This window comes from Chaetura pelagica, unplaced genomic scaffold (genome assembly GCF_000747805.2).
Source record: "Chaetura pelagica isolate M959 unplaced genomic scaffold, ChaPel_1.0 scaffold347, whole genome shotgun sequence".
NCBI lineage: Eukaryota > Metazoa > Chordata > Aves > Apodiformes > Apodidae > Chaetura > Chaetura pelagica.
Window position 1 is genome coordinate 537381 of NW_009954096.1, and position 17007 is coordinate 554387.

At 39.7% G+C, this 17007-nt stretch overlaps 1 protein-coding gene across 1 annotated transcript in view; it reads left to right on the forward strand.

Moving 5' to 3' along the window:
• The window catches only part of LOC104392891 (chromosome unknown open reading frame, human C20orf194), a 103829-nt gene that overhangs the window by 41501 nt on the left and 45321 nt on the right, over positions 1–17007 (forward strand). Inside the window, exons 7-12 of the mRNA XM_010002328.1 lie at positions 1743–1820; positions 3662–3760; positions 4365–4420; positions 5563–5698; positions 7279–7360; positions 8761–8797. Of these exons, the coding sequence (XP_010000630.1) occupies positions 1743–1820; positions 3662–3760; positions 4365–4420; positions 5563–5698; positions 7279–7360; positions 8761–8797 (488 nt within the window). The remainder of the gene's footprint in view (positions 1–1742; positions 1821–3661; positions 3761–4364; positions 4421–5562; positions 5699–7278; positions 7361–8760; positions 8798–17007) is intronic.

A 17007-nucleotide genomic window follows, 5' to 3' on the forward strand; every position in this document is an offset into this window, starting at 1 on the left:
TCTCCAGGGATGGAGACTCCACAACCTCCCTGGGCAGCCTGTTCCAGGGCTCTGTGACCCTCAGAGTAAAGAAGGAGTTTCTCATACTCAGGTTAAACCTCCTGTGCTCCAGTTTGTGCCCATTGCCCCTTGTCCTGTCTCAGGACACCACTGGGAAGAGTCTGGCCTATCCCTCTGACCTCCCTGGAGATATTGATCAGCACTGATCAGATCCCCCCTCAGCCTCCTTCTCTCTCAGCTGAACAGCCCCAGCTCTCTCAGCCTTTCCTCACAGGCAGAAGCTCCAGGCTCTTCATCACCTCAGTGCCCTACACTGGACTCTTTCCAGGAGCTCCTTGTCCCTCTTGAACTGGGGAGCCCAGAACTGTCCAGTGCTCCAGGTGTGGCCTCTCGAGGGCAGAGTAGAGGGGGATCATTGCCACAGTGTGGCAGTGTCTTTGTAAAGATGGAGCCTCCTGTTTCATGGTGGGAGTTGATTCTGTCTTTACAGCACTGAAAAAGGAGCAATGCAAATGTCAGTGTCTGTTTTTCAGAGCAGGCATGTTGGCTCTTGGCCGTTCAGCCAGTTCCAACTTGGGTTCTTGCTTTCTTCCTCCATGAAGTCATAAGGGGATTTCAAGTGGGAAGTGGCATTCTTAACTTCTTATATAAGTGTTTGTGCATGGTTATCTGGCAGGCAGCTGCTTCATGTCACAGATGGGGAGGAAAAATCCATTTATGGGAGGAAGTACATTTGAGATCACTGTACATTATATAGAAAATAATTTTTCTATAGCTTCTATTTAAAAGGAAATGTTCTTGGTCAGTTTTTACCTCCTCAAACTGACTTGCCTTCTGCTGTGCATTCTGTGCTCTTAGATCTGCAGAAAACTCACTGATAATTAATTTTAGTTTTTTAAGGGCAGTTGCTCCATTAGTCTTACTCCACAAGTGTCAGGTTGGTCAAGATCACAGAATTGTAGTGGTTGGAAGGGACCTCAAAAGATCATCTAGTCCACCCCCCTGCCAGAGCAGATGCTGTAATCCAGAGAGTTTACTGTACTGGTTTATGGAAGTGATGCCTGGGAAATCATTATTACCTTATCTACTAACAGGAGGAACTGGAATAAGTGTGAAACAGTGGATTAAGAAAATTCCAGTCAGTGTTGCATTTTTAATGAAGTGTGTGGTGGAGAACTCTGTAGATGCAGAAATTATTCAAATAGAAATATCCCTGAATAATAAGTTTTTACATAGTGTTTTCATATGCAACTTCTTTCTACTTGGAAGCAGGTTTTGCAAAGTTAAACCAGCTTTGCCTACATTTACATTATGCTTCCAGCAAGAATTGGCTGGTGTGTAGGATGAGTGACCTTGGAATCTGGTGCTTCTCTATCCTGTCTCAGAAAACTGATTTTTCCCTTTTGGTTGTACCAGCTGATCCAATTCTTGGCTATTAACTTAGTCTTGAAAAACTTTCTGAAATGATTTGTTTGAAAGATGCATGAAAAACGTTGCAAGTACTTTCAGCCCTCACTTGAGGAGATGAGTCTCATAAGCACCCAGAGCACTTGGATCTGGCCATTTTTAATTTTTTTAAATTTTAGTAACCAGTAGTGTAAAAAATAGTTCCAAATTCAGAGTTAAGAGCTCCAGGTAGGCTGGGGAGTGTGCTGCAAGTCTCCTTGAGTGCATCTTAAACCTGAATCTGGAGCATTTTTGGTGGCATTTTTCACACAAGTGTGGTGAACATTTTTTTTCAGTTAATGGATGTCAGCGTTGACCTGTGGAAGACATACAGCAAAGTGGACCCTATTTCCTTGGAGGACTTGCTTTTTGAGGTAATATGGGTGAAATATTCTACATTAACTTCTAGTCTGGCAGTGAAGATTTTTGTTTGTTTTTCATAGTGCTTAGGGACTTGATCTGCTGGCTCTGCATACTGCTGTTCCCAAGGTCTCTTTCCTCAAATCTACCACAAAGTCAGCAAAACATTAAAATAGCTTCTCTTGGATTCCTTGAATTTCCTAATTTGCCTGAAATTCTCCTTAATTTTCTTTTCTAAATGGAGTGTCTATTCTTCAGGTCATAGGTCTATGTACAAAGCCCAGAAAGTTGGTATATTTATGCGTGTTAATCCTCCTTTTGCAGCAGGGGGAGGTGTGTGGGAATCCACTTGAACACACAGCCATTCTTCCAGGGAAAAACACTTCCAGGATTGCTTTGTTAAGTACTTCAAGTGGGGAACAGTGACACACAGTGGCTGCCCTGATGCTTTGTGGAATAAAAAGACCCAGTGTAAAGGGTTTCCTCATTTTAGTGCAGTGATCTGATCTCAGTGCTGGAGAAGAAATCAGCCCTGGAGTATTAGTGTCTATTATTTTATCGTTCATTTTTTCATCAGTTTCTAGCTTGGCAGCAAAGCAGGTTTTTAATATGTAGCCAGTTGAGCAGTGTGTATCCTTTATTAATAAAATATTGGTACTTCACACTAATTTCTCTTTTTTAATTAACTGCTGTAAATTAAAATGTCACACAGTTACAAGGCTGTCAGTCTAAATAGTCTCGCTGTGATAATTAATTTCCCACTTCCTGTGAAAGTGAAATAAATGATTGGGACTATTTTCCTGTACCTGGTAATTCTATCCTGAAGTAGACTTATTTATCCTATTTTGAAGATTTGAGTCTAAAAGTTCTTGTTAAAATGGCTTAAAATTTTCTGAAATAAATGATAAGAAAAAATTAGTGGCATTGTCATACAACTCTGGTTTCACAGAAATTGATGATTTTAAAATTCATTTGTTTCCTCCTTGAGGATACTTGAGGAGTATTTGAAGCTGGTCTATATTCATGCTGGTTTTTGTTAACACAGCTTTGATTTCAAAAAGTTCTGACTTTAACTCTACTTGGAATTTTAAAAGTATTCTGTACAATATTGGCATGCTCCAAGTAAGCTGAGAAAAGCACTTCTTGGTTCTTAGCTTCTAGGAAAAGCTTATTGGAGTTTTTCTGAGTTTTCTTTCTCTGAGTTTTTAATTAATTTGAACACCACACACCTGTACTCATCTTCCTTTTTTATTCTGCTTAAGTGAGGTGTTACTGGATTTTTTTTCCTTTTTTACTTACCAATTTTTTTATCAAGGCAGATAAAGAAATGACCAACTGCCACTTGCCATCATGAGCTTCACAAATTCCTCACATGTTCCTCATTTTCTGTCCTTAAAGCTTCTTTTGTGTCAGATACAAATTGCTGCACAACTCTGTGCAGGTTTAAAAATAAAAAATTATATCTGTGCAAGTGTTCATTTTGGAAGTCTGATGGGAATCAGGATGTCTGAATGAGGAGTAATCTCAAAACTATGTACATCCTTGGGTTAAACACAGATAGTGCAGGACTCTGGTCTTTTTCCTTCTCTTGTCTCTTCTCTTTTCAGAAAACCTATGATCCAAACACAAAAAAAATCTACACACCCAAAAAAAGACTCCCTAAAACCCAGCAGAAAATCCTTATTATTTAAAATATGATTATTGTCTTGTTCCTGTTGTTTCATTGGTCAGGCTGCAATAGTGAAAAGTAATCTGTGTTGTTCTACAGGAACTGGGGTTTACTCCGTACAATCCGAGGTATTTTCTCTGGTGTAACACTTACCTTATTAAGTAATGTTGAATATTTTTCTTCTAGGATTTAATGATTTTTGAACACCAGTGGACCAGTTTTTTTGCTAATTTTGATACTGAAATTCCCTTCATTCTGGAGCTCTCAGAATCTCAGGCAGGGGAGGTATGTCTGCTCCAGTGATCCTCTGAAATGCTGATGTCATCCATGGAGAAGTAATAACTTTTCAGCATTGTTTTTGTGTGTGTTTGTTTATTTCTTTCCTCTTTTTCCTCCCAACCCCATCTCACCTTTCGGTGTTTGAGGAGTAGAAACCTATTGTGAAGTTCACCACCCACCTTTTGTATCCATCTTATGATAACTCAGGACTGTGATTCACAGCTGAGTCTTTTGTGCGCTGGTAATTGAACTTGGCTGATTTACCTCTGCACAACAGATCCCTCTTTGTAGGTAGATTAACTTTCATGTTGGCTGCTGCTCTGGTATGTTCACTTCCTGACAAGTTGACGTTGCACATGTCAAGCCTGAAACATAAGTGGTGGAAAATTCCAGCATGGGTGAAAATAGCACAGTCATTTCTGGTAGTGGCTGTTGCTTTTTAACTTGTTGATGTTTGTGTTTGTTTATGGAGGTTGGAAATAGTTTTGGGGGGTTCAGGAGCTTTCTTGAAGGAGGATAATTCAGATTTGTCTGTATTGATAGTGAGGATATATCACACCTTCTGTTCATATACTTGTTAATCAGTTTGTTTCTTTTACATTCTTCACAGCCTTTCAGAAGTTATTTCAGTCATGGGATGATCTCAAGCCATATCACAGATAACAGGTATTGCTCATTATTCCCAGTGAAATTGTAGTGTCACTGGTGCCTCAATACATCATTTCCATCTCTCTGGTGCTCTAATCCTTTAATTCCTTTTGGGATCATCTCAATATATCACATCTCATCTTTGCATATTTAAAAAAAAAGTATGCAAAGGCACTTCTGGGAAGGATAAGATGAATTTTCATGGGATTTAATACCATAATTGCTATGTATACAACATCAGTATGTTTGAAATCACACCCAATTTGTGCATACTAAGGTGAACAATTTTTTCAGGGTCAAATAACAAGAAACCCATTCACTTATTGCACAGGATAGCTGTGTCTGAAAATGTTGGACCTATTTATATGATACTCCAAACCAATTAAAATAAGGAGGGTGAAGAAGTCAATATACTTTTGCTAGTCACACAACATGCACAAGACCAGTGCTTAAAGCAGGGCAGTTAAAACCCCAAATCTCGCTCAATACAGGTCAGCTTTATTTTATTTCAGCAGAGAATTTTAACTGAGAGAGGAAGGCTGTTTGTCATATGTTGCAAAACCAATGTTTTGCTGTTTTGAGATAAATAAAGGTTGCTTAGCTACTTGAATGTCTCTGCAGATCTTTATTTGGAATTAGAGAGTGGAGTTCAATGTCCTTTATTGTTTTCAGCATCCTAAGTTGTTTGCACTTAAATAACACGAAGGAAAACCTTGACCCCTCCAGTCAAGTCTTGGGCTCAAAGCCAGAACTGAACCAAAATACTTTTGTTTAATTCCAGTACAGTAATTTCAAGGTTTTTCAAGATGGTACATTTTAAACTGGTCAGCTTTTCAAGGCAATTTAATTTTAAAAAGAGGGAATATCACCTAATATCGTTTGGGAACCACCTTGAAAACCAGCTACTAGCATTTGGGAACAACTTTGAGCTACATTCTTGTATGTGAAAGAAATTAGTCTTGTTAATTCAGGTCGTGTTTTTCTTCAGAACTTCATCTTTTCAATGGGAAGTTTTCTGCAGCTGTAGTACATAATTTTTGGTCCTAATCTTTTAGTGAGAAATTCAATAGTTGATCCATCAGACTCGTAAGCTTTGATTTCATTTGTTGTTTGTCATTTTCTCCAAGCTTTTTGGTGGTGATTCTCTCTTTTCTCCTCAGCCCCAGCCGGCAGCCCTTTGTTCTCTTTGGTAGCCACTCAACCAAGGAAAACTTGAACTCTGGTAACTTTAATTTTCCATCAGAAGGACATCTTGTTCGAAACACTGGCCTTGGTGGAAGCACTGCTAAGCATATGGTAAGGCTTTTAACTAGTTATCTGATACTTTGAGGCAGTATGTCTTCTCTTGTTCTTTGCCTATTTTTGTGCCCTTAAAATGCTTACCTTCCATGAGTCAAAAACCCAGTTCTTCTCAACCTATAAGAACATATGTTACTGTAACTGTCAGTTTCAGGAACAGATTTTTTCTTATTCTTTCCATGTCAAACTGTACTAGATGTTTACTCAGAGACTGCTGAAGAAGTTGTTTGGTTATTTTGCCTTGTAAAAAGACAACTTCTTCAACATCTGTGGGGTGGGGGAAAGGGAAATGCTCTTGGACCTAGCCATAAAATTAAAATATTCCTGATGTTAGCATGTGATGTACTTAACTCTGACACACAGATTCTATTTGAATCGAATTGTTTAGCTGTTTCTTCCAGAGAAACAGAAAGACACTTATTTTGATGATGACTTTGTGAATGAACACAGGGTACTTCTGTGTATGCACATCTCAGTGTGTGCTTCAGCATCTGAAGCAGCAGATCAAACTCTGCAAATCTTTCTGGTGTTCAAAGAATGTTAAGCTCAAGTTGTAAGATTAACATGTTTCCATTTTCAAGTAAGACCTTAGTTTTAAAACATATGATGAGGTGGATGGCTTGTTGCACTGCTGCGCAGGGGACATAGCTGGGGAAGCGACCCCAGGGAATTCAGCTCCTCTGGCTGGCTGGGCTGGGTGCATCCAGAAGGTCCCTCACAACGAAGGAGGAGAGGTAGTGTGCAGACTGGTTGTGGAGCTCTCCCTGCTGGCCCCTTCCCATGGGCTCTGGGAGTCTCAGCTGTGCGAGTCCAGAGTCTGTGCTGTTGAGGAGGTGGATGTGGTTGAGTTCAGCTCATCGTGGAGTGAGCGGGTGATTGAGGGAGTGAGTTTATGATCTTGTCACGAGACATTTCATCATGCCTAGATGCCTTAGGGATGGATGGATGTGAACCCATGACATTGATCAGAAGCCTGAGAAAGGAGCATGGTAGTATTCCTGTGAAATCTCATCCTCCATTTGCTGATCTGTGTAACTGTTTCTATATAAAAACTTCCAATTTTCTTTTTTCTCCCCTTCTAAACCTTCCTGTTAAGACCATTCAGTATCTCTCATAATGCAAGTACCATTTCTTTTTTGGCTGCAGTACTTGCTCCCTCTGTTGTCCTCAGATTCTGACACTGTTCTTAAAAAGGTGGTTTATTTACAGGTACAGGTGATACTGTTTTAATAGGGTGTCATGAAAATAGTAAATAAGACCAAGTGCAAGCATAGTTATGGGAGCCTGGCAATTTTCCTCTCCATGAGAAAAGCAGTTGGCATAGGAAATTGAAAACACATGCTTAACGCTATGGAATTCAGAGCTCATCTCCTTTTCAAAGCCCTCCAATGATTCAGGTCCAGTCAAAAGTGAAATGTACCTTTGAAAACGTAAGTCCCGTTTTTTCAGTCTGTGTTGTGCACTTCCTGTAGTATGTCAGTGCTTAGAAGACTTAAGGGGAGCTTAGCTTGTCGTTAATTGAGGCACCAGTTTGTTTTACTAAGTTCTTTTTGTGTCTCATTACTGCTGACAACTAGGTAGTGCAGTGTGTATCTCCAAAGGGACCTCTGGCTTGTTCAAGGACCTATTTTTTTGGAACCACTCACATTCCTTTCCTGGGTAAGTATATTAAAAATCCCAAGCAGTTATTAATTTTGATTATTTAAAATTTGTACCGATTCAGAGATGGCTTTGATTCATTTGTGAGCATTGGCCATGGAGTGGTAGACACTGTAGTCCTGTAGCCAGTGCATGATATTACAGCAGAACGTTGCTCCTTCACACATCCTACCCAATCATAGAGTCATAGAATGATTAAGATTGGAAGGGACCTTCAAGATCATCAGGTCCCAACCCCCCTGCCATGAGCAGGGACAACTCCCACCAGACCAAGCTGCACAAGCCTCATCCAGCCTGGCCTTGAACACTTCCAGGGAGGGGGCTTCCACAGCCTCCCTCAGCAGCTTATTCTTCCCCATGAGGGTAGGAATGCACTGGAATTTCTTCCTGCTGTCTAACCTAAGTCTCCCCTCATTCAGTTTAAAACCATTACCCCATGTCCTATCACTGCCCTCTCTGGTGAAAAGTCCCTCCCCTGCTTTCCTGGAGCCCCTCCAGGCACTGGAAGGTGCTCTAAGGTCTCCCTGGAGCCTTCCCTTCTCCAGGCTGAACACCCCAACTCTCCCAGCCTGTCTTCAGGGCAGCCCTTTAATCATCTTTGTGGCCCTTCTGTAGAACCTCTCCAGCAGCTCCATGCCTCTCCTGTGCTGAAGGCTCTGGAGCTGGACACAGGACTCCAGGTGCCTTCATGTACAAAAGTCTGACAGATATTCATAAAGAACAAATCAAAGGTCAGGAAGTGTAATTGTTTTCTGCATCAGAATGCAGTCTGAAGGGAGAAAGCACCTGAGAGGCCTTTACCAGTACTAGATAAACATGATAGAAAGAGTCCTTAAAGATATAGTAATTTCAAGTGCTTGCTGTCAAATAAGCCTGATTTTATTTTGTCTTTTACGAAACAGTTGAGGATATTTTAAAAGGATTTAGAAGATTCTTTGACTTTTATCCTTCATTCTCAGATTTGGGTCCAATACAGTGTGTTCTAAAAGCTGTCTTCCCTAATAAATATAAGCCATGTGAAATTTTTAAAAAACATTTTCTTGCCCATTTTAATTGGCTGCATGGATTGAAGTCAGTGTCCTTAAGGGTTACTGTGGATCTTGGAACTATATCCAGCTTAGAAATCTCTGAAGACAAGATACAGGAAAACAGAAGGAATTCTAGGTTGTTTTTGCTCTAGTTGTGCTTTTTCCTGGGCAACTGGGAATGGCAAATTTGGGAGGCAGGCTACAGTGGGAGAAAGATCTTTGTTCTGCCCCAATGCAGCTGTTTTTAGGGGATGTGGGTCTTAAATCCTATGAAATGTCACATCAGGTATGAAGCAGAAATGTTATGCCCAAGAACTTCTGTGCAAACGCTTCTAAAATGCTTGAAAACAAACATTTTTGTTTTTAATACAGGAAACGACAACGAGGTGCACAAGCAAGCTGAACAAGTGTAAGCTGCCAACTTTTTCTTCCTCCTTAACTCTTCACTCTGCCTCGTGGCAGTTGGTCAAAACTGCCTTCAGTCAGCAGTGGCTGTTGGCATTTGCAGAGTTACATTTTTATGTAGTATAATGTGGATGTGAGAGGGTTTCAAAGGCAAAATATGAAAAGAAATGCAGATTTTACTTAAATTTTAATGATTTTTTAAAATCTTAACATTTATTTAAATTGCTTTAAAATGTACTTCTATATACACTAAGTGGGGAAGAATCCATAACAAAATGGGAGCATGCTCCACAGATAGAAATTAAAGTAATCTTTAAACTAGTTTCATTAAGTTAACCAATGTATAAGATGTATAATGGTTAGTGAAAATGCCAACAGGGAACACTCACCTGTGGAAAGAAGTTTCACCCTGTTAAGGGACAGAGAAAATTACCTTCTGAATATTTTTGTTAGGAAGCTACAAAGCTGCACACACTCTGACCTTCACAAGATAAAACCGTTTCCCTGTGTTGATGTCCACTTCTCTGCATGTTGTAGATAATACTTGTCGAGCTTGAAGAACGTGGTAGATAATCTGCTTTGGTTCTGCTCTGAGTCTTGATTAACCAGACCTTAGAGGTTTTGTCCTCCTGGGGAGTGAAGAACATTTTAGGAGCGTGTTCTTGCGTCTGCAGTAGAGCCATTTTCAGGATATCTTAGGGAGATATTGAAGATGTGTCAGAGGGAGCTGGTAGTGGTGACCTTTCATGCTAAACGTTGTTGACTTTTGGTATCTCACAGACGTAAAAATGAAGTTACTAGACTGAGCAATAGGTTTGCCATCTTTTATAGTGAAGTCAACTTCAAAAGGTCATTTTGCTTATGTCTATTTTCTGCTCACACATATAGAATATTTCTTGTTTCACTTCTAAAAGACTTGGTGCTAAAACCAGTTTTAACCAAGATGGTTAGGGCAGTAGTAAGTAAAGCAGAGGTCAGTTGATAGAGGCAGTATTTTTTAATGAGAACAGCCTTTTCTAGAAATAGTTCCTGTGTTAGATCAAATAATCTCATTTCAACAACAAAAGTTAGCTTTTCTGGCAAACCTGACCTCATGATTTTGGAATTAGTGTGCAGGGGAGTCCTGCAGTGGTTCTTGTGTTTGCCAATGTTTTCCAATGAAATAAAAACTGGAAAAATATTCCCTAAGCACTGTTCAGTTTAAATATGGTTGTATTCAGGAGGCAGAAGTGCAGATGGGCTGGAGTGCAGCAACTGGCTGTGTAACTTTAAGTGTCCCTGGAGTAAAAATGCTGATTTTTGAAGGGACCTCAAAAGATCATCTAGTCCACCCCCCTGCCAGAGCAGATGCTGTAATCCAGAGAGTTTACTGTACTGGTTTATGGAAGTGATGCCTGGGAAATCATTATTACCTTATCTACTAACAGGAGGAACTGGAATAAGTGTGAAACAGTGGATTAAGAAAATTCCAGTCAGTGTTGCATTTTTAATGAAGTGTGTGGTGGAGAACTCTGTAGATGCAGAAATTATTCAAATAGAAATATCCCTGAATAATAAGTTTTTACATAGTGTTTTCATATGCAACTTCTTTCTACTTGGAAGCAGGTTTTGCAAAGTTAAACCAGCTTTGCCTACATTTACATTATGCTTCCAGCAAGAATTGGCTGGTGTGTAGGATGAGTGACCTTGGAATCTGGTGCTTCTCTATCCTGTCTCAGAAAACTGATTTTTCCCTTTTGGTTGTACCAGCTGATCCAATTCTTGGCTATTAACTTAGTCTTGAAAAACTTTCTGAAATGATTTGTTTGAAAGATGCATGAAAAACGTTGCAAGTACTTTCAGCCCTCACTTGAGGAGATGAGTCTCATAAGCACCCAGAGCACTTGGATCTGGCCATTTTTAATTTTTTTAAATTTTAGTAACCAGTAGTGTAAAAAATAGTTCCAAATTCAGAGTTAAGGGCTCCAGGTAGGCTGGGGAGTGTGCTGCAAGTCTCCTTGAGTGCATCTTAAACCTGAATCTGGAGCATTTTTGGTGGCATTTTTCACACAAGTGTGGTGAACATTTTTTTTCAGTTAATGGATGTCAGCGTTGACCTGTGGAAGACATACAGCAAAGTGGACCCTATTTCCTTGGAGGACTTGCTTTTTGAGGTAATATGGGTGAAATATTCTACATTAACTTCTAGTCTGGCAGTGAAGATTTTTGTTTGTTTTTCATAGTGCTTAGGGACTTGATCTGCTGGCTCTGCATACTGCTGTTCCCAAGGTCTCTTTCCTCAAATCTACCACAAAGTCAGCAAAACATTAAAATAGCTTCTCTTGGATTCCTTGAATTTCCTAATTTGCCTGAAATTCTCCTTAATTTTCTTTTCTAAATGGAGTGTCTATTCTTCAGGTCATAGGTCTATGTACAAAGCCCAGAAAGTTGGTCTATTTATGCGTGTTAATCCTCCTTTTGCAGCAGGGGGAGGTGTGTGGGAATCCACTTGAACACACAGCCATTCTTCCAGGGAAAAACACTTCCAGGATTGCTTTGTTAAGTACTTCAAGTGGGGAACAGTGACACACAGTGGCTGCCCTGATGCTTTGTGGAATAAAAAGACCCAGTGTAAAGGGTTTCCTCATTTTAGTGCAGTGATCTGATCTCAGTGCTGGAGAAGAAATCAGCCCTGGAGTATTAGTGTCTATTATTTTATCGTTCATTTTTTCATCAGTTTCTAGCTTGGCAGCAAAGCAGGTTTTTAATATGTAGCCAGTTGAGCAGTGTGTATCCTTTATTAATAAAATATTGGTACTTCACACTAATTTCTCTTTTTTAATTAACTGCTGTAAATTAAAATGTCACACAGTTACAAGGCTGTCAGTCTAAATAGTCTCGCTGTGATAATTAATTTCCCACTTCCTGTGAAAGTGAAATAAATGATTGGGACTATTTTCCTGTACCTGGTAATTCTATCCTGAAGTAGACTTATTTATCCTATTTTGAAGATTTGAGTCTAAAAGTTCTTGTTAAAATGGCTTAAAATTTTCTGAAATAAATGATAAGAAAAAATTAGTGGCATTGTCATACAACTCTGGTTTCACAGAAATTGATGATTTTAAAATTCATTTGTTTCCTCCTTGAGGATACTTGAGGAGTATTTGAAGCTGGTCTATATTCATGCTGGTTTTTGTTAACACAGCTTTGATTTCAAAAAGTTCTGACTTTAACTCTACTTGGAATTTTAAAAGTATTCTGTACAATATTGGCATGCTCCAAGTAAGCTGAGAAAAGCACTTCTTGGTTCTTAGCTTCTAGGAAAAGCTTATTGGAGTTTTTCTGAGTTTTCTTTCTCTGAGTTTTTAATTAATTTGAACACCACACACCTGTACTCATCTTCCTTTTTTATTCTGCTTAAGTGAGGTGTTACTGGATTTTTTTTCCTTTTTTACTTACCAATTTTTTTATCAAGGCAGATAAAGAAATGACCAACTGCCACTTGCCATCATGAGCTTCACAAATTCCTCACATGTTCCTCATTTTCTGTCCTTAAAGCTTCTTTTGTGTCAGATACAAATTGCTGCACAACTCTGTGCAGGTTTAAAAATAAAAAATTATATCTGTGCAAGTGTTCATTTTGGAAGTCTGATGGGAATCAGGATGTCTGAATGAGGAGTAATCTCAAAACTATGTACATCCTTGGGTTAAACACAGATAGTGCAGGACTCTGGTCTTTTTCCTTCTCTTGTTTCTTCTCTTTTCAGAAAACCTATAATCCAAACACAAAAAAAAATCTACACCCCCAAAAAAAGACTCCCTAAAACCCAGCAGAAAATCCTTATTATTTAAAATATGATTATTGTCTTGTTCCTGTTGTTTCATTGGTCAGGCTGCAATAGTGAAAAGTAATCTGTGTTGTTCTACAGGAACTGGGGTTTACTCCGTACAATCCGAGGTATTTTCTCTGGTGTAACACTTACCTTATTAAGTAATGTTGAATATTTTTCTTCTAGGATTTAATGATTTTTGAACACCAGTGGACCAGTTTTTTTGCTAATTTTGATACTGAAATTCCCTTCATTCTGGAGCTCTCAGAATCTCAGGCAGGGGAGGTATGTCTGCTCCAGTGATCCTCTGAAATGCTGATGTCATCCATGGAGAAGTAATAACTTTTCAGCATTGTTTTTGTGTGTGTTTGTTTATTTCTTTCCTCTTTTTCCTCCCAACCCCATCTCACCTTTCGGTGTTTGAGGAGTAGAAACCTATTGTGAAGTTCACCACCCACCTTTTGTATCCATCTTATGATAACTCAGGACTGTGATTCACAGCTGAGTCTTTTGTGCGCTGGTAATTGAACTTGGCTGATTTACCTCTGCACAACAGATCCCTCTTTGTAGGTAGATTAACTTTCATGTTGGCTGCTGCTCTGGTATGTTCACTTCCTGACAAGTTGACGTTGCACATGTCAAGCCTGAAACATAAGTGGTGGAAAATTCCAGCATGGGTGAAAATAGCACAGTCATTTCTGGTAGTGGCTGTTGCTTTTTAACTTGTTGATGTTTGTGTTTGTTTATGGAGATTGGAAATAGTTTTGGGGGGTTCAGGAGCTTTCTTGAAGGAGGATAATTCAGGTTTGTTTGTATTGATAGTGAGGATATATCACACCTTCTGTTCATATACTTGTTAATCAGTTTGTTTCTTTTACATTCTTCACAGCCTTTCAGAAGTTATTTCAGTCATGGGATGATCTCAAGCCATATCACAGATAACAGGTATTGCTCATTATTCCCTGTGAAATTGTAGTGTCACTGGTAGCTCGATACATCATTTCCATCTCTCTGGTGCTCTAATCCTTTAATTCCTTTTGGGATCATCTCAATATATCACATCTCATCTTTGCATATTTAAAAAAAAAGTATGCAAAGGCACTTCTGGGAAGGATAAGATGAATTTTCATGGGATTTAATACCATAGTTGCTACATATACAACATCAGTATGTTTGAAACCACACCCAATTTGTGCATACTAAGGTGAACAATTTTTTCAGGGTCAAATAACAAGAAACCCATTCACTTATTGCACAGGATAGCTGTGTCTGAAAATGTTGGACCTATTTATATGATACTCCAAACCAATTAAAATAAGGAGGGTGAAGAAGTCAATATACTTTTGCTAGTCACACAACATGCACAAGACCAGTGCTTAAAGCAGGGCAGTTAAAACCCCAAATCTCGCTCAATACAGGTCAGCTTTATTTTATTTCAGCAGAGAATTTTAACTGAGAGAGGAAGGCTGTTTGTCATATGTTGCAAAACCAATGTTTTGCTGTTTTGAGATAAATAAAGGTTGCTTAGCTACTTGAATGTCTCTGCAGATCTTTATTTGGAATTAGAGAGTGGAGTTCAATGTCCTTTATTGTTTTCAGCATCCTAAGTTGTTTGCACTTAAATAACACGAAGGAAAACCTTGACCCCTCCAGTCAAGTCTTGGGCTCAAAGCCAGAACTGAACCAAAATACTTTTGTTTAATTCCAGTACAGTAATTTCAAGGTTTTTCAAGATGGTACATTTTAAACTGGTCAGCTTTTCAAGGCAATTTAATTTTAAAAAGAGGGAATATCACCTAATATCGTTTGGGAACCACCTTGAAAACCAGCTACTAGCATTTGGGAACAACTTTGAGCTACATTCTTGTATGTGAAAGAAATTAGTCTTGTTAATTCAGGTCGTGTTTTTCTTCAGAACTTCATCTTTTCAATGGGAAGTTTTCTGCAGCTGTAGTACATAATTTTTGGTCCTAATCTTTTAGTGAGAAATTCAATAGTTGATCCATCAGACTCGTAAGCTTTGATTTCATTTGTTGTTTGTCATTTTCTCCAAGCTTTTTGGTGGTGATTCTCTCTTTTCTCCTCAGCCCCAGCCGGCAGCCCTTTGTTCTCTTTGGTAGCCACTCAACCAAGGAAAACTTGAACTCTGGTAACTTTAATTTTCCATCAGAAGGACATCTTGTTCGAAACACTGGCCTTGGTGGAAGCACTGCTAAGCATATGGTAAGGCTTTTAACTAGTTATCTGATACTTTGAGGCAGTATGTCTTCTCTTGTTCTTTGCCTATTTTTGTGCCCTTAAAATGCTTACCTTCCATGAGTCAAAAACCCAGTTCTTCTCAACCTATAAGAACATATGTTACTGTAACTGTCAGTTTCAGGAACAGATTTTTTCTTATTCTTTCCATGTCAAACTGTACTAGATGTTTACTCAGAGACTGCTGAAGAAGTTGTTTGGTTATTTTGCCTTGTAAAAAGACAACTTCTTCAACATCTGTGGGGTGGGGGAAAGGGAAATGCTCTTGGACCTAGCCATAAAATTAAAATATTCCTGATGTTAGCATGTGATGTACTTAACTCTGACACACAGATTCTATTTGAATCGAATTGTTTAGCTGTTTCTTCCAGAGAAACAGAAAGACACTTATTTTGATGATGACTTTGTGAATGAACACAGGGTACTTCTGTGTATGCACATCTCAGTGTGTGCTTCAGCATCTGAAGCAGCAGATCAAACTCTGCAAATCTTTCTGGTGTTCAAAGAATGTTAAGCTCAAGTTGTAAGATTAACATGTTTCCATTTTCAAGTAAGACCTTAGTTTTAAAACATATGATGAGGTGGATGGCTTGTTGCACTGCTGCGCAGGGGACATAGCTGGGGAAGCGACCCCAGGGAATTCAGCTCCTCTGGCTGGCTGGGCTGGGTGCATCCAGAAGGTCCCTCACAACGAAGGAGGAGAGGTAGTGTGCAGACTGGTTGTGGAGCTCTCCCTGCTGGCCCCTTCCCATGGGCTCTGGGAGTCTCAGCTGTGCGAGTCCAGAGTCTGTGCTGTTGAGGAGGTGGATGTGGTTGAGTTCAGCTCATCGTGGAGTGAGCGGGTGATTGAGGGAGTGAGTTTATGATCTTGTCACGAGACATTTCATCATGCCTAGATGCCTTAGGGATGGATGGATGTGAACCCATGACATTGATCAGAAGCCTGAGAAAGGAGCATGGTAGTATTCCTGTGAAATCTCATCCTCCATTTGCTGATCTGTGTAACTGTTTCTATATAAAAACTTCCAATTTTCTTTTTTCTCCCCTTCTAAACCTTCCTGTTAAGACCATTCAGTATCTCTCATAATGCAAGTACCATTTCTTTTTTGGCTGCAGTACTTGCTCCCTCTGTTGTCCTCAGATTCTGACACTGTTCTTAAAAAGGTGGTTTATTTACAGGTACAGGTGATACTGTTTTAATAGGGTGTCATGAAAATAGTAAATAAGACCAAGTGCAAGCATAGTTATGGGAGCCTGGCAATTTTCCTCTCCATGAGAAAAGCAGTTGGCATAGGAAATTGAAAACACATGCTTAACGCTATGGAATTCAGAGCTCATCTCCTTTTCAAAGCCCTCCAATGATTCAGGTCCAGTCAAAAGTGAAATGTACCTTTGAAAACGTAAGTCCCGTTTTTTCAGTCTGTGTTGTGCACTTCCTGTAGTATGTCAGTGCTTAGAAGACTTAAGGGGAGCTTAGCTTGTCGTTAATTGAGGCACCAGTTTGTTTTACTAAGTTCTTTTTGTGTCTCATTACTGCTGACAACTAGGTAGTGCAGTGTGTATCTCCAAAGGGACCTCTGGCTTGTTCAAGGACCTATTTTTTTGGAACCACTCACATTCCTTTCCTGGGTAAGTATATTAAAAATACCAAGCAGTTATTAATTTTGGTTATTTAAAATGTGTACCGATTCAGAGATGGTCTTGATTCATTTGTGAGCATTGGCCATGGAGTGGTAGACACTGTAGTCCTGTAGCCAGTGCATGATATTACAGCAGAACGTTGCTCCTTCACACATCCTACCCAATCATAGAGTCATAGAATGATTAAGATTGGAAGGGACCTTCAAGATCATCAGGTCCCAACCCCCCTGCCATGAGCAGGGACAACTCCCACCAGACCAAGCTGCACAAGCCTCATCCAGCCTGGCCTTGAACACTTCCAGGGAGGGGGCTTCCACAGCCTCCCTCAGCAGCTTATTCTTCCCCATGAGGGTAGGAATGCACTGGAATTTCTTCCTGCTGTCTAACCTAAGTCTCCCCTCATTCAGTTTAAAACCATTACCCCATGTCCTATCACTGCCCTCTCTGGTGAAAAGTCCCTCCCCTGCTTTCCTGGAGCCCCTCCAGGCACTGGAAGGTGCTCTAAGGT